General features: G+C 38.2%; 1 protein-coding gene across 6 annotated transcripts in view; it reads left to right on the top strand.

Annotated features, from left to right (window-relative positions):
* The window catches only part of METTL8 (methyltransferase 8, methylcytidine), an 85,232-nt gene that overhangs the window by 19,227 nt on the left and 47,881 nt on the right, over window positions 1-18,124 (top strand). For 5 of the 6 annotated variants that reach the window (XM_047722142.1, XM_047722143.1, XM_047722145.1 and 2 more), the window contains one exon: window positions 13,130-13,188. The exons of the other annotated variant lie outside the window; for it this stretch is intronic. In XM_047722142.1, coding sequence (XP_047578098.1) covers window positions 13,130-13,188 — 59 coding nt within the window. The remainder of the gene's footprint in view (window positions 1-13,129; window positions 13,189-18,124) is intronic. 6 annotated transcript variants of the gene reach the window in all.

The raw sequence follows: 18,124 nt of genomic DNA, 5'->3' as shown, positions 1-18,124 counted from the left end.
AATGGAATTTGCCAGTTTTCTAAGATCATTTAAAATAAACAAACAAATTTCTTTTCATCCACATTATGGATTTAAAAGGCATGTGTGGGCTAACCTTGTATCTTAATCACAATTTTAAATGTTTCTATAGAAAATGTGGTGCTGAGCTCTTAGCAGTTGAGTTACAGATGATGTTAGAAGATTCCTGAGGTTTCTTTACAGGATGTGATCCTTGAAGGTTAAGAATATAATATTCTCTTGTGATGCCTGTCTGGCTCAGTCAGTAGAGCATGCAACTCTTGATCTCAGGGTTGTGAGTTCAAGCCCCATCCATGTTAGATGTAGAGATTCCTTTAAAGTCTTAAAAAAAAAAAAAGAATATAATATTCTCAATTATTTTTAAGCAACTTGCTATGGCATTATTATTCATGGACTTCAGAAAATCATTCTTTTTTTTTTCTTTTTTTTAAAGATTTTATTTATTTATTTGACAGAGAGAGATCACAAGTAGGCAGAGAGGCAGGCAGAGAGAGAGAGGGGGAAGCAGGCTCCCCGCTGAGCAGAGAGCCCGATGTGGGGCTCGATCCCAGGACCCTGGGATCATGACCTGAGCCGAAAGCAGAGGCTTTAACCCACTGAGCCACCCAGGCGCCCCCAGAAAATCATTCTTAAATTTACTGATTTTTTAGTTTATATAATTTCTTGGAATAAGGCTTATTATATTTTGGGTAAGGAATGTTCATATTTTTTATTTCTCTGGGTGAAGAGTCCTGCTACAGGTCAGAATCCTATGCATGGTATTTCAGACCTGATCACAGGCAATTACAAGACTTTTCCTGGAAGGCCTCACAGGAGGAAGCTGCCATTTTCACAGCCAGTGCATTGCAGTTTTCTGGGGGGATTATAGTCAAGGCTCCCCTGGGCAGTCATGCTCAATAATGGGGACTGCTGCTGAGTTACTTTCTCCACTTTGGCTCAGTACCATTCCACTCCTTGCTCTTCTACCCCCACCTCCAACCCCCTTCTAGCCAATGGATCCATGGAAAGACAGGAGACAGTTTCCCCCATCAGTGCTGCATCTACGTGATCCTCACCCAATGCCGTTCCACAGGGAAAAATGTAACACTCAGAGCTGGTGCTTCTCTTTGCCTCTTGTTTGCACCGTTGCAGTAAGTAAAGGCTTGACTGTTACTTTCAGTTTGGCTTGTTGTCCTCATTCCCCACCTCAAAACCTGATTGCTCGGCAGTGGGAGGTGGGAATTTTTTGTGTGATACATTTTTTTCCTTTTCAGGCTTTAAGGGGTGCCATTTAGAAATGTTTCTGGAATTCACCAAATAGTAACTTGACTTTACATTTGTGAAGTACTATGTAGTTTATAAAGTTCTGTGCAAGAACTTTGTAACTTAAGAATTATCTTCATTTTACAAATGAGCCAATAGGTTCAGGCAAAGTAAGTGACTTTTCTAAAAGTCATGATAATAGAGGGTTGGACCAGGACTTGAACTTGAGGCTTATTATATACTTGGTTCAGCACTTTCTACTTTACTTCCCTACTTCACTGGTAAATTAGTTTTTTTACCTTCTTGGGTAGTTGGGACTACTTAAGTCTATTTAAGCTAAGCAGCACAGTGGAAGGCTTGGTGCTTTGGTTTCCATGAAGCCCTGTGGAAGTTGTAAGATGAACCAGACTAATGATAACAACAATAATATCAGCTAAAGTTTATTGAGCACTTACCGTGTACCCAGCACTATGTCACATGTATGTGTTACATAGATCACCTTCTCTGACCTTCCTAAATCTTAAAATAATCTTATTAGCCACATTTTGAGGAAATTGACATTAACAAAGTTAAATATCATATCAAAGGTTGTGTGGTAGCAAATTGCAGAGCCTGGATTCAACTTAGTCCAAAAACCTTTGCCTCTTCACCTGAAATTGATTTTTTTAATTGATTTTGAGGTGATTCTGCCCTACTTTGGGGGTATTTCAGCTATTAAGGAGAAATAAGAGGAGAATTCTCTGGAACAGAATCTCCTAATACAGCATTTCTTAATATTGAAAAATGTATAAACCTCCATTTAAAAGAAAAAAAAATTCTTAGGCCCCTGGGTTGACTTAAATTGACATATTGTTACACAAATCTAGTTATAAGCTCTGTGTGCACAGAGCTCTTGTTCAAGTATAAAATCAAAGTACAAATGAGGGGTTTTTGGGTGACTCAGTCACTTAAGCAGCTGTCCACCTGTCCTCGGCTCAGGTCATGATCCCAGGGTCCAGGGATAGAGCCCCACATCCAACTCCTTGCTCAGTGGGGAGTCTGCTTCTCCCTTTCCTTCTGCGTTCTGCTCCCCCTGCTTGGGCTCTCTCTCTGACAAATAAGTAAATGAAATCTTTAAAGAAAAGTGCAGATATAATCACAAAGCCAATGAAATTCAAATTTCCAGCATAATGTGACTGCTGATGTGTTTGTTACCAGAACCCAGTTGTAGCTCTCATTATTAACAAGGTACTGACCTCCGCCACACAGGTTCTTTTGACTTTAGCCCATCTTTACTATTGTGCGCTGTGTGTCTTCTCAATTCCCTCACCACTTTTCTCAGTTTGAAATACTGCAGAATCTTTGACATTATATTCAGATGCATCATCTCCATATTATATATCTGTGCTGCTTGTTGCCAACAAGATCATAAATGCAGACATAGGTGCTGAAATCAAGTAGCAGTGATACATTTGCTCCTTTTGATTTTATTTTTAGATCATTATCATAATATAGACATGATTTTTTAAAAATTGTCAGAAAAAAAATTGTCGGTAGGACCTGAGTTTGACAAATCCTGTTTGTTCTTTTGTTTTTAAGTTTGTGTGGTTTTTTTTTTTTTTAAAGTAATCTCTACACCCAGCAAGGGCCTCTAACTTACAACCCCAAGATCATGCGTTGCATGCTCTACTGACTGAGCCAGCCAGGTGCCCCAAACCCTGTTTTAATAGATGTGTTTGTTACTGAAGAGCAAGGAATGGAAATCTATTATAATGACCTATAATAACCTTAATGAAGGTTAAAATGAAGTGGTGAATGGCAGTCCATGTTTTAGCTTTTGTCTACTCTAAAGTGTTTTTATTTCATAGGTGTTTATAACCTTGTGGTTCTTTCTAGCCACACTTAAGAGCTTCTCATTCAAAGCAGGATTTCCTTCTCATTGTTACAGTGTCACAGTTTTTGTTTCTAGGTGACATGGGTTATCCAACTCAGAAGGCCTAATTACTAACCAGTAGGTTCTATCTCTCTTCTCTTCCCCTTATTTCTTTTCTTTTCTTTTTTTAGATTTTATTTTTAAGTAATCTGTATACCCAACATGGTGCTCTGATTTACATTCTTGAGAGCAAGAGTTGTATGCTCCACTGGCTGAGCCAGCCAGGTGCCCCCTCCTTTCCCCTTATTTCTATTTAACCCAGACTTAAGCCACATCATGTCCATCAGCTGCACCTCACCCTCCTCCCTCCTTTTCCTCTGTCCTCTTTATTTTTTATTTCTGGCCATTTTGGGCTTACTTTATGATCATCATTTATATTCTCCCTCAGTTCCACCATCTTAAATCACCACTACTTTTTGTACTACCAGCCTGGACAGGCCTAATACAGATAAAAACAAATATATTGCCCTCATACTGCCAGGTGGTAGGGGAAATCATGTAATGGGTCTGTCAGGTTACTTCTGGTTGCAGATAACAGAAAACTCAGATTGGCTTAAATAATTGAGGGAATGTATTGGCTTAATAACTGAAAAAGCCAGAGGTGGGTTGGGCTTCAAATGAAACATAACCCAGCTGCTTAACAATGGCACCGAACCTCCTTTTATCTTTCCAATTTTCTTTCCTCAAAGTTAGTTTCATCCTAAAGTTGTACCATTGTGAGACCAGGCCACTCAAGTCTCTAAGATGGCTTTTGTTGTGTACTAAACTGTGTCCCACCCCCACCCCAATTCATACGTCAAAACCCCAGCCCCTAGAGTGACTGTTTTTGGAGATAGGGCCTTTATGAAGGTAATAAAAGTTAAGTGAGGTCATAATGATGGGCCCCTAATCCAATAAAACTGTGTCCTTACAAGAAAGAACAAGATACCAGAGAGATTATCTCTGTCCACAGCGTGCAAGAGGGAAGGCCATGTGAGGATGCAGCTGTCTACAAGCCAGCAAGTGATACCTCACCCGAAACCAACTTTGATACCAGTACTGTGAGAAAATAAATTCTGGTTTCAGTCATGTCTCCATGTCTCTACAGATTCAAAGATCTCAAATCCATGAGCTATTAATGGAGAGTGAGTGGTCAGGAGGCAACCAGTAAGTGATTGCTGATTTGAGTTGCGACTTCAGTTGGGCCAATTAGCTGTTAACATTCCTTTACTCAAATGTTGTTAGTTTTCTTTTCCATTTTTTTCCTCTGTTCCTTCCTCAAGTTCCCTACCTTACAGTCTCTTACTTTACACAAGGATTATAACATTGGGAAAGGACTTACTGAACAATCTTTCCTTCCACCACAAACTTACCTGTTTTCACTCGTGAGAGAATGAAATTGTTCTAGACACCTTATGTGACTGACACATTTTTGGTGTCCCCTCCCTTCCTCCCACTTCTTAAAGCTTGTCAACAATCTATCTCTTTCCTTTTTTTTTTTTTAGATTTAATTAATTAATTTATTTGACAGAGATCACAAGTAGGCAGAGAGGTAGACAGAGAGAGAGAGAGGAGGAAGCAGGCTCCCTGCTGAGCAGAGCGCCCGATGCCAAGACCCTGAGACCATGATCTGAGCTGAAGGCAGAGGCTTAACCCACTGAGCCACCCAGGCGCTGCTTCCATTATTTTCATTCTATTTTTCAACATTGGGTTTTCTCTCATTCTACAAAGATGCTTAAGATCTTTGCAACTTAACAAATACTCTTCTTTGATTAGACAACACCCCAAGATGTGCTCCAGCTTCTCTTTTCCTTTCTACTGCCTGTGATAGTCATCTACATTTACTACCTTCCCTACAGTATCCCATTTACCTACTTATTCCTCAACTCTGCCTTCTGCTGGTACAGCCAGGTTTAAAACACTTTGATAAAGGTCAAAACCTATTATTTATTTTTAATTTCTCTTTTTTAGTATTCTTTAGTATTGATCACATATGCTGGCTCCTCTTCCTCTACCTGTCTCCTAAGTGTTGTATTACCATGAGTTCCATCAGTCTCATTTTCTTTCTAAATCAGTTCATCGTGACTTCATCTATTACCTGTAAACCAGTGACTTGCCTCCCAAATCGACATCTGTACCAGTGCCTGCCAGTTACCTAAATTCATCTCCAACTGTCTGTTGGCAATATCCACATAAATATATTGTGGGATCCTTAAAACTTGTCATGTGCAAAATGAACTTACTCTCTTCTCTTCCCTACCACCATCCCACCATTACCTACCTTTTTTTCTGAACTCTGTCTTGATTAGTCTCATCCTCTACCCAGCTACCAAAGCTAGAGATCTTGTTCCATATCTAAATATGCAGCTTCATCCTGCGTATATTGGCTTCATCCTGCTTTCATATCTGATCATTTCAAAAGATCTATTGATTCTGCTTCTAAAGTGTGTCTTGACTTAACTCCTTCCTCGATTATCATTCTGTTGTCTTCTCTGGCTCCCATGATTTCTGACAGATTCTTATTATTTGGAGCTCTTCTTTAATTAATTCTATATAGGAGTGGTTCTCAGTCATTGATGTGCACCAGGATCACATGAAGATTTAAAAAACTGTACATGCACAGTCCCAGAGCTTTGATTTTTACTAGTCTGGTATAGGACCTCATGTTTTGTAGTATAAAACAATCATAACCATCTTTATAAAATACAGATCTAATCATATGGCTTACCTGTTTAAAACTCTTCAGTTGTTGTCAGTGCCTACAGAAACTGCCTAGGGGTGTCTGAGTAGTATAGTCAGTTGAGCTTCCGACTCTTAATTTTGGCTGGGGTCATGATCTCAGAGTCGTGGGATCAAGCCCCAGCTCGGGCCCTACGCTCACTATGGAGTCTACTTGAGACTCTGTCTCTCCCTCATCCTCTGCCATTCCCTCCCATGTGCTCTCTCAATCTGTCTCTCAAGTAAATAAATCTTAAAAAAGAGAGAGAGAGAGAAAGAAAGAGAAAGGAAAGAAGGAAGGGAGGGAAGGAGGATGGGAGGGAGAGAGGGAGGTAAGGAGGGAGGAAAAGAAAGAAAGACAGCCAGACTCCCTAGTCTGGTATAAAGATTCCTCATTATCTGGCTCTGGCATAAATTTCCAACCTTATAAATACCTCCCCATCCCCACCCTCACCTGCCCCTCACATCATAAGCTGTAAGAATACAAAGTTAATTTTTTAATATAAACTTTTAATTTTAGAACAGTTTTAGCTTTATAGAAAAATTGTGAAAATTGTATAACTACCATATACTCCATACTGAGTTTCCCCAACTATTAACATCTTACATTAGTATGGTCACAGTTAATGAACCAATATTAATATATTTCTGTTATCTGTTCACTAAAATACATAGTTTACTCAGATTTCCTTAGTTTTCACATACCCTTTTTCTGTTCTAGGCTCTAAGGACACCACATTGCATTTTTTTTTTTTTGAAGATTTATTTATTTGAGAGAGAGAGAGGGACAGAGAGCATGAGCATAGAAGGAAGGGGCAGAGGGAAAGGGAGAGAGAATCCCAAGCAGACTCCATGCTGAGCACGGAGCCTGATTGGGGGGAGGGTGCTTAATCCCAGAACCCTGAAATCATATAGAATGATCCTAAATTGAGGTTTGTCTGATGTTTTTCTTATGATTAGACTGGGGTTATGGATTTGGGGGAAGAAGAAGAACACAGAGCCAAAGTGCCATTCTCATTATATCATATCAAGAGTACATGCTGTCAACATGACATCCACTGTTGATGTTAACTTTGATCACCCGACTGAGTAGTGTTGGTCAAGTTTCTCCACTGCAGAGTTAAGTTTCCCCTCTTTCCTACTGTACTCTTTAGAAGGAAGTCACTATGTGTAGTGCACACTTAAGGAATGAGAAGTTATGGTCCACCTCCTTGAGGGTGGAGTATCTACATAAATTATTTGGAATTCTTCTGCCTGGGAGATTGTCTCCTTTCCTGCACTTATTATTTATTCAATCAATCATTTATATCCATATGGACATACAGATACTTTATTTTGGGGATCATAACCCAAAATTATTTTGTTGCTCAAAGTGTTTCAACTTTGGCCATTAGGAGATCTTTCGGTTGGCTCACATGTCCCTTTGACGTACCTCTGTCATTGTCGGGTTTTGAGTTTTGTTTTTTTTGTTTTCTTTTTGAGCATTTCTTTACTTTCTGGCATTAAAAGATGCTTCAGGCTCATCTTGTATATTCCCTGCCCTAGGCCCAGCTAGCATCAGTCATTTCTCCAAGGAGCCCTAGTTCCTTTTGTTAGAGAATGGTATTAGAAACCAAGATTTGGGGCGCCTGGGTGGCTCAGTAGGTTAAGCCTCTGCCTTTGGCTCAGGTTATGATCCCAGGGTCCTGGGATTGAGCCCCGCATCGGGCTCTCTGCTCCACAGGGAGCCTGCTTCCCTTCCTCTCTCTGCCTGCCTCTCTGCCTACTTGTGATCTCTGTCTATCAAATAAGTTAAAAAAAAAAATCTTAAACTTTGTTCTTTAAAAAAAAAAAAGAAACCAAGATCTGGGTGTTTCATGTGCTTGTTGCTACTGGGATATGGTAGCTTCTAGGCCTTCTCAGCCCACAGAGTAGGGAACTATATGTTTGTGTACTAACTTGTGTATATACGTATCTACAAATATTTCTACATATAATATCTGTATTTATATTAAGTTAAACATGAGTTCATACTGATGATTCCAATTCTAATCTATTACCATATGGATCATTTCAACCTTCTCCCTCCATTTGTTTGTAACCTCCGATTTCCAGTGAGAAACCTGGTTCGTTCCCACCATCTACTATCTATTTCTTAATTGTTCAGTTCTGTTATTTTTTATAGTGGTTTCAGAATTGTTAACCTCCTTTCAACTGGAATACAGTGCTTATTATACTTCTTCTTGCCTTTAAAGACCCTGACTCATTTTCAAATTTACTTTAATTAGTATCTTTTTTCCAATTACTTTTTATTTCCTGAATGTAGCATATGCTTTCACACTTCTTTGTCTTTAATTGTGCCAGTCCCTCTGCCTGAGACGCCCTGGTTTTTGTCCTTTTCTCTTTGAAATATTGCCACTCATTCTTCTAGACCCAGCACAGATTTTTGCCTGTACCAGGAAACTTTCCCTGGCCACTGTCAATAGACTTCAGTCACTCATTCCTCTGTGCTCTGATAGCACCTACCTCTACCACACGTGTGTCAGGACTCTTTATTTGCATTTCATTCCGCTTCACTTGATGGTACGTTTCTTGAAGGAAGAAACCAAATGGATTTGTCCCTGGATTCCCAGGACTTAACTCTATTGTGTTATATGTTGTATGTTAGAAATCCTCTTGGATGAAAAAAAAAAAAAACAGAAAATCTAACCATGGTTAAAATACTTAAGGATTTTTCTTACCTACAAAGAAGTCCAGAGGAAGGTGGTAACTAACATTGGTTTACCTGTTCATTGGTGCCATCAAGAATCAGACCCCTTTCCTCCTCTGCACGCAGCAGAACACTTCCCTCCTCTGCTCACTGCATCCTGAGCTTAGATGCATTGCATCTAAGTTCAGGAAAGAGGTAGGGTGAGTTTGTGCCTGTAAGCTATCCTCTGGCCCCTTTCCCTCCATAGGGAAGAAAGACTTTAGCCCTTTAGCAGACTTTTTTCATCCAGAACTTGGTACCATGTCTCCTCCAACTGCAAGAGAAATTAGAAAGTTGAGTTTTTAGTTTTTAATCTTTTGAATGAGAACAAGATGTTGGAATAATCACAGATGCTCCAAGTAGTCACAAGACTGCAAGGAAGTCAGGGATCTGTTTCCTGTTGGATAAAAGACCTAAGGATCGACAGAGGATCAGTCCAAGAAGTCTCTTCAAGACAAGAGGGAAAAAATGAATGATCCCAGTGGGAGTAGTACCTGACCATTACAGGTAGAAAGCCCAGGTTCATCTATTGAGGAATCTAACATACTCTGACCATCCACTTTAAAATCTTAGAGAATTCTGTATTGCTCTGGAAACTTTCAGCTTGTCTTCTCATGTAGAAATCGTATTGTTCCTATTAACTTTACTTTTTGTACTTTGGCCCCTTTTCTAAGTATCATGCCTCCTATGGTTTTACAGTCAAAATGTTTCCTGACAGTCCATGGTAAGTTTGCCTTGCTTTTTTGCAAGTTGTAACTAGTTACATAGCTTCTACCTACCTAAATTCTATGTTCTTTTGAAATTAAGGAGATACAGTCATTTGGATATCTTTATTCACTAATTCTGTATTTCAGATTTTTTATATCTAACAACTATTTATGATTTGAATTTTTTATAATATTCCATTTTATAACAGGGCAGCTTTATTGACACATTAGTCCAAAACATGACTGGGTAAACCCTGTGTACAGGTACAAGTACCTCCTGCCATCTGGTATACCTAGAGATAGGGACCTTTGCAATGAACAGGAAAACAGAAGTCTCATTAAGGTACAAACTACATTAATCTCATCCTTGTACATTTTTTAACTAGAATTTATAAGGACTGATAGCACATAAAGTATATATGTAATTTAGTACCCTTTCTCAGCCCACCAAATCTGATTAATGCCTCCAGAAGTTACTACAATGCACATAAACTTGAAATGCCAGGTGGATGAGTTAAAATAGATTTCATTCTGATCCAGCATCATGATTTTGGAAACAACTTCCAGAGTAATTTGAATGGTATGGATTGAGGCTGCTTTGAGATGGAGTGACATGAAATCCATTAAAGAAATAACTTGTGAATCCCAGTAGCTTCTAGTAAGTACCTGGTGTGGCCACCTTTAAGGGTGGTCATGGTGAGCAAACACTGAGCATGAGCTTTCCATTTTGAAGCTGCAGAGTGACTGATGTCATAGTGTGATCAAAGTGCTCTGCAAATACTTACTGTAATTATTGTTGTTCTTCTGTTCTTGCTAATAGCCTTATTTATACCCTGAAATTATAATCATCCAAACAAAGATGAAAACAAGATGTATGAGTTTTCTGAGCTGTTTGCCTCACAGATGGTCACCCTTGGAGTTCTCCAAAATTGCTAGGGTTAATTGAAGCTTCAGTCTTCACTACAGTGTAGTTGATACTTAAGTGTTTCTTACCTGTAGGCACTCACTATCCAAAAACAGTACAACAATAGCACTTTAATTTGCTCTCATTAATGCTAGCCTCTCAGGAAATATTAGTGCAGTTTTATCTAGATGATGTTTGTTCCTCTGAATGAAACCTTTGTACCAGCTTCCCAGCTGAGAAGAAAAGCTAAACAGTTACAAAGAGAAAAACACAAATGTCTCACTAATTTATTTATTTAAAAGATGTTCAGAACCCAGGAAACATCAAAGGGGAGTTAACTTTTAAATGGAGGGCAGGCATTTAGTGTGTGATTAACAGTGGTTTCTTTCCCTGAGATTTCACTGAGCTGAGACAACTGGGAATCATTCTTGGGGAGCCTAACAAATAGTTTTTGCTCAGAGCCAGCTGACTGCTCCAAGGATAATTGTCATAGACTCACACAAACCGCAGTACTGTTTGCTCTAGTTCTTTGGTGCTCTTCTACCAGTATTGAGATGTAAAAAGGCAGTCATAGGATCAAGCTTAGATAGAAAGGAAGTAAGTCCTTCTTTGCCTCTACTCCTCAGCTGTGTAAAAGTAGAAGACCAGTATTAAAATGTTCCATTATTGGGGCGCCTGGGTGGCTCAGTGGGTTAAGCCGCTGCCTTCGGCTCAGGTCATGATCCCAGGTCCTGGGTTCAAGCCCCACATCGGGCCTTCTGCTCAGCAGGGAGTCTGCTTCCTCCTCTCTCTCTGCCTGCCTCTCTGCCTACTTGTGATTTCTCTCTGTCAAATAAATAAATAAAATCTTAAAAAAAAAATGTTCCATTATTTAGGTGATGCAAGAGCACTTTGTATCTTGAGTTTGGAATACTGGAAAAAGAATAACTATGCTTTCCTAATTCTGGGCACTAGTGTCTCCCATTGGCATTGTTTGCTATTTAATTAAGGCCCAAGAGAAGAAACAGAATTGCAAAAGATGAAGGGGGTAAGGAGGGAGACGGAATTCTGGGTCTCCTTAAATTAGTTACAACAAATTAACAAATTCAGTAAAGACTGGAGAATCAATGCTGTGATCCTTCTTGCATGTGTGGTGTACAAAAGTAGAAAGCAAATGGGTGAACTGTATGTATGTGAATAGCAAAGATGTAAAAAAACAAAATAAGGAAAAAGAGCCTGGACTCTCCAGTTAGACTGACTGGGTTCAAATTGAAGTGTCATCAGTTATGGATTGGGTGACCTTAAACATGTTCTTTTATGTCATCCTGTATGGACTTTTCCTCTATAATGTGGGTATAAAAGCAGTACCCCTTGATAGGGAAATAGAGGTTAAATAAGATAATACATGTAGGGGTGCCTGGGTGGCTCAGTCAGTTTAGCAGCTGCCTTCAGCTCAGGTCATGATCAGGTCCTGGGACTGAGTCCCACATCGGGCTCTCTGCTAGGCAGGAACCTGCTTCTCCCTCTTCCTCTGCCTACAATTCTCCCTGCTTGTCCTCTCTCTTTCTGTCAAATAAATAAATAAAATCTTTTTTTTTTTTTAAGATAATACATGTAGAAAAAAAATGAAACAAGATGGGATTGGGAGGGAGACAAACCATAAGAGACTTTTAATCTCACAAAACAGAGGTTTGCGGGGATTAGGGGGGTAGGGGAGGGTGGTTGGGTTATGGACATTGGAGACGGTATGTGTTGTGGTGAGTGCTGTGAAATGTGTAAGCCTGACGATTCACAGACTTGTACCCCTGGGGCTAATAATACATTATATGTTAATTAAAAAAATATATATATATATAGGTAATACATGTAAAGTACTTAGAATAGGGCCTCACAGGGGCACCTCAGTGGCTCATACATTTAAGAATCGGACTCTTGATTTCAGCTCAGGTCATGATCTCAGAGTTGTGAGATCCAGCCCCATGTGGTGCTCCATGCTGAGCGTGAAGCCTGCTTAGGACTCTCTCTCCCTCTCACCCTGCATGCGTGTCCCCTCCCCCTCATGCACTCTCTCTCTCTTCTCTCTCTCTCTCAAAAAAAAAAGAAAAAAGAAAGAAAAAGAAAAAGAATAAAGAAATAGGGCCTCACACATGGCAAATACTTGACTCGTTTATTAATTGAGATTTACATGAAAGATAAACTGGGATTGGGCATTTACTTCCTTAAAGACTTTTTCAGTTTTCAAAATTTAGTATGGAGTATTTCCTTCAACTGAAATTGTCCTTTTTATTTAAAAAGTGCTTAAAACTATTATTCTACAAAAATTAAATTCGCAATTAAGAAACACGTTTTCATGTTTGTAACATGAAATATCCTTGTACATTACATATTCTGGTAGAATATGGTATAGTTTGTTGGTATGGTAAGACAGGTGAATCATTGTGAAAAGGGATCCATTTTTAGTAGAAAGCAAAGCATCTAGCCAAAATTTGGAGGTAGGACCGAGATCTCTTCCTCATAAGTCAACCTATACCAAGGCGGCTGCTTTTGCCACACACAATGTGGTAGCAATGATGAGTCCAGAAAAGTAGTATTAAAACTGTCTTCTCCTTGGCTTGTCATACTGTATGTGGAACCTGAGTCATTTTGTGTATTTGTGCTTTTCCGTGTATTCTAATATAAATGCACACTTAGCTATATCTAAGCTGGCAGGAAGTCTATCAGCATTTCATGACATACTTCTGTATACTTATAAGTATAGTAATGTTATTGATAATGAAATTCTGTCACTCTGATATTTGTATGAGCTTCAGTTCCTTTCTGAATCCGTTCCTTTGTGATTTCTCTAGCCAGTTAACTACTCATGACTGAGTCATGGCATTGAAATCTCAGAGGGCCTTTGCCCTAAAGTCATGCTCATTCTGTTTCATTTTGACCTTTGACAGGACTTGATAGGAAGAACCACTCTGGGATGGTGAGCTGCAATTGGGAACCTATAGGCAAAGTTAGTAAAAGAAATACCATTTGATTGTATGGACTAGAATTTGATATGGCAGGATTAGTTTAAGCTAAGTTAAATGAAGGATGAGGACCTCAGAACTCTTCAGGTGCTTCCAGTAGTACATAAAAACTTTCTGAACACCAAACAAGGATTTGTGGAGATTTTTGTTATCTTCATTTTTCTCTGCTCTGAACTGGAGGAACTCAAACTAAATATCAGCCTTAGCAGCAGTAAGCACACTAAAACATGCCTAGAAAATTCTTACCTGTGTTTCTCACTTTTAGATAGCCTCAAGTTTTGTTTATGACAAACACTTGATAATTTGAAACTATAATGCGAAACACTAAGTCTGTTAGAAAAACTGCATTGTAACTATCTGGCCAATATTCAGACCTTTACTTCATACAAGTGTACTACTTACCCAGGTTGTGTTGGCCTCATGAAACAGAATGATAAGTATTCTGTCCTCTATTTTCTGAAAGACTCAGTGTAAGATTAGTGTTATTTCTTCCTTAAGTATTTGATATTCACTAGTGAAGCCATAGAGGCTTGTAGTTTTCTTTGTAGGCAGATTTTGTGTTTATTTGGGGTTTGTTGTGGTAAAATATACGTAAGATTTACCATTTTTATCTTTTGCAAATATACAGTCCAGTGGCATTAAGTATATTCACATTGTTGTGTAAGTATCACAACTATCCATCTCTAGGACTTCTTATTTTTCCCAACTGAAGTCCTATACCCATTAAACATTTAATTCCTTCGTGGCAGCCTACTACCATTCTACTCTCTGCCTCTATGAATTTTTGACTACTCTAGGAACTTCATAGAGGAGGAATGATACAACATTTCTCCTTTTATGATAATTGGCTTATTTCACTTAGCATAATATCTTCAAGGCTCATCCATGTTACAGCCTGTGTCAGAATTACCTTCTTTTTAAAGGCTAAATAACACTCCATTTTATGTATATGTCATTTTGTTTATCTGTTCATCTTTTGGTGGACACTCAGCTTGTTTCTACCATCTGTCAGTTGTGAATAATGTTGCTATAAACATGGTATACAAATACATCTTTAAGTCCCTGTTTTCACTTACTTTGGGTATATATCCAGAAGTAGAATTGCTGGATCGCATGGTAATTTCATGTTTAATATTTCGAGGAATTGCTGTACTGTTTTCCACAGCATCTGCACCATTTTACATTCCATCCACCAATGCACGAAGGTTCTGATTTCTCCACATCCTCACAAATACATTTTTAAAAAATAATAGCCATCCTAATGGGCATGATGTTTGTTTTGCTTTTAATTACAAATTTAATTTATTTAGTACATTTGGGGCTATTTAAATTTTTTTTCTTGTGCTGTTTTGGTAAGTAATTATTGGTAAATTGTGGTTTTGAAGGCATTTATCCTTCATATTTTTCATAATACCTCCTTATTAGCTTTTCAATGTCTGTAGGGTCTGTGGGGATGTCCTCTCTTTTATTCTTGTTATTAGAAATGTTTCCTGAAACACAAGTGCTTGAGATCAGTCTTGCCAGAGGCTTACTAGTTTTATTAAAGAGTCAGCATTGATTCTGATTTTCCCTGTTTTATCCACTTTCTGTTTCATTGATTTCTGCCTTTAGTTTCTGTTACTTCCTTCTTTCTACTTACTTTGCATACTATTTACTGTCTTTCTAGCTTTTTAAGATTGAAACTGGATCATTGGTTTGAGATCTCTCTTCCTTTCTAATAGAAACATTTAAAACTATCAATTTCCTTCTAAACATTGCTCCAGCTGCATCCCATAAATTTTGATATATTAAGATTTCATTGTTATTTAGTTCAACATATTTTCTAATTTACCTTAAGACTTACTAACGCATGTAAATCTGACATATAGGTTATTTAGAAGTGTGTTGCTTGGGGCACCTGGGTGCCTCAGTTGGTTGGGCATCTGCCTTTGACTTAGGTCATGATCCCAGGGTCCTGGGATCCAGCCCCACATAGGGCTCTCTGCTCAATGGAGAGCCTGCTTCTCCCTCTCCTCCCCGCTCTTGCTCTTTTTCGCTTTCTCTTTCTCTCTCAAATAAATAAATTATTTTTTTAAAAGTGTGAAGCTTAATTTCCAAATATTTGGGAACTTTCTAGATATCTTATTATTATTTAAAGTTTGAATAAAAAAGCAAGAGCCAACATTATGCTCCTATAAGAGAAGCACTTTATTTATGTATATTTTTTAAAAGAAGCACTTTAAATGTAAACATATAAATGCAGTTAAAATATATATGTAACATATAAAACACTGCATAAGACAGCTGGTCAGGTTATATTAATATCAGACATAGTAGACTTGAAGAAAATAGGTATTACCAGAGATAAGGAGGAATATTTATTAATGAGTCAATTCATCAAAAATATTAACACTAGGGGGTGCCTGGGTGGCTCAGTTGGTTAAGCGACTGCCTTCGGCTTGGGTCATGATCCTGGAGTCCTGGGATCGAGTCCCGCATCGGGCTCCCTACTCTGCAGGGAGTCTGCTTCTCCCTCTGACCCTCCCCCATCTCATGCTCTCTGGCTTTCTCAAATAAATAAATAAATAAAATCTTTAAAAAAAAAAAATTAACACTAAATATTGTTATGGCCAGAAAGCATACCCTGTAGGATTTTAATACTACTGAGACTTGTCTTACAGCCCTGCATATGTGGTGTGCCTTGGCAAATGTTTCATGTTCACTTGAAAAAAATGGGCATTTGGCTGTTACTAGATATAGTGTTCTTTCTGTATGTCATTTAGGTCAAGTTGATAATGTTTGATTCTTCCATATCCTAATTGATTTTTTCTATTGTTTTCTTAATGTACTATTTATTACTGAGAGAGGGGTATTAAAATCTCCAAGAATTACTGTGAATTTACTAATTTCTCCTTTTAAAAAGTTCTGTCCAATTTTGCTTCATATATTTTGAAGCTCTATTATTATGTACATGCACATTTAGGATTTTATGTCTTGACAGATTGGCTCATCATTACTAAATGTCCCCTTTTATCTCTGTAACAGTCTTTTTTCTTTTTTAAGTTTACTTTGTTATTAAATAACAAAAATTCAACTGGATAAATTTTTTTTTGTTTTTTTGTTTTTTAAGATTTTACTTATTTGTTTGACAGAGATCGAGACAGTGAGAGAGGGAACACAAGCAGGGGCAGTGGGAGAGAGAGCAGCAGACTTCCTGCTGAGCAGGGAGCTCAGTAAGGGGGCTCAGGATCATGACCTGAGCTGAAGGCAGACGCTTAACAACAGAGCCACCCAGGCGCCCCTGAGTAAATTTTAAAGATTTAGTTGGCTTTATTAACCAGTTCACAATTTGGGCAGTATTCCTTCTAGCACGTAGAGAGGAGTTCCAAAGGACTGCAGAAAGGAATAGGTTTTTAAAGGTAAAGAGGGGCTGGAAACAAGGAAATTATTAGCAAAGAATCCATTGTTTTAGGCAACATTGCCCTCCTAAGGGGAACTGAAAGGGTCTTCCAGTTAAGTCCCTAGTGCTGACCAGGAAATTCTCATGTTGACTGGTAAAAGGTTACATTTCTGAGGGATTAAAACTGCAGTTATGTTAGGTATTAATTCTTGTTTTACTGACTTGGGGCCTTAACTAAGTGATGCCATTTTGGGCCTGTGGTTTTGTTTTTAACATTATTAATATAGCTCCACTGGTTTTCTCATGCAGCGTTCATATAGTATCTGTCTTTATTTTAATATATTTGTATCTTCGTATTTAAAGTGCTTCTCTTATAGACAGTTTATGGTTAGGTCTTGATTTTTCATACAAATTGATAACCTATGTCTTTTAATTGGACTCCATTCACATTTAATGTAATTATTAATATAGTTGGGCTTAAATATCTCATCCTAGTATTTGTTTTCTTACTGTCCTTTTTGGTTTTAGTTCCTCTGTGCTTCCTTTCCTACCTTCTTTTGGGTGATTGGAATATTTTTAGCTACACTTATTTGTTTTATTTCAAATAAAAATACTGCTTCTTCATACAGTTTCATTATGCAGATAATATCTTAGTTAAACTGCAATTCAAGTTAGGGTATGCCAAAAGAGTTCAGGGAGGGTACATAAAGAGAGTGGAACAATCTGGTGGCAGAAATCAACTCTCTCTACCAGAATTCTGTTTGGGGTTGACCCTGCCCATCTTTTCTTTTCCCATCACAAAATGGAACCATGAACTCGTAGGCATTCAGCTAACTTGATAGTCATAACATTTCATTTGCCTCCACCAAAGAGCCTTCATTTAGCAGAGAAGGAAAAACAAACAAGAAACAGGAGATCTGCACTAGCTATTGAGTGTTTTGTTTCTTCTCACACACTTTTTGAATCATTGTTACTGGTGTAACTGGATTGCTGCCTACATACTGTCACACTTTCCTGTCACTGCCTTCTTCCACACTGTAAGGATCTTAGGAACCACCCTGAAAATATGAATATTTTCATATAGTTTCCTTCTAATTAAATTTATGTCAGACAGTGGGGCACCCAGGTGGCTCAGTGGGTTAAGCCTCTGCCTTTGGCTCAGGTCATGCTCTCAGGGTCGAACCCCACATCGGGCTCTCTGCTCAGCGGGGAGCCTGCTTACTGCCACCACACTGCCTGCCTCTCTGCCTACTTGTAATCTCTGTCAAATAAATAAATACAATCTTTAAAAAAAAAACAAAAACTAAAATTATATCAGACAAGTATCAGTTTTATATTATCAATCAAACAGTTAATTCACAAGCAACTTTAGAGGCTTGCAATTTAGTTGAGAAGACATTTATATAATTTTATTATGTATTTTTCTGTATTGTGTTTATTATATAAATGTATCATTTTTATATAATAAGAAAGATAAAGAGCAATGCAAGGCTGTGTGTGACTGTTACAGATAATAAATAAATGAGGTAAGGTGTTTTTGT

This window comes from Lutra lutra, chromosome 3 (genome assembly GCF_902655055.1).
Source record: "Lutra lutra chromosome 3, mLutLut1.2, whole genome shotgun sequence".
Taxonomy (NCBI): Eukaryota; Metazoa; Chordata; class Mammalia; order Carnivora; family Mustelidae; genus Lutra; species Lutra lutra.
This window is presented reverse-complemented; position numbering and strand designations above follow the sequence as displayed.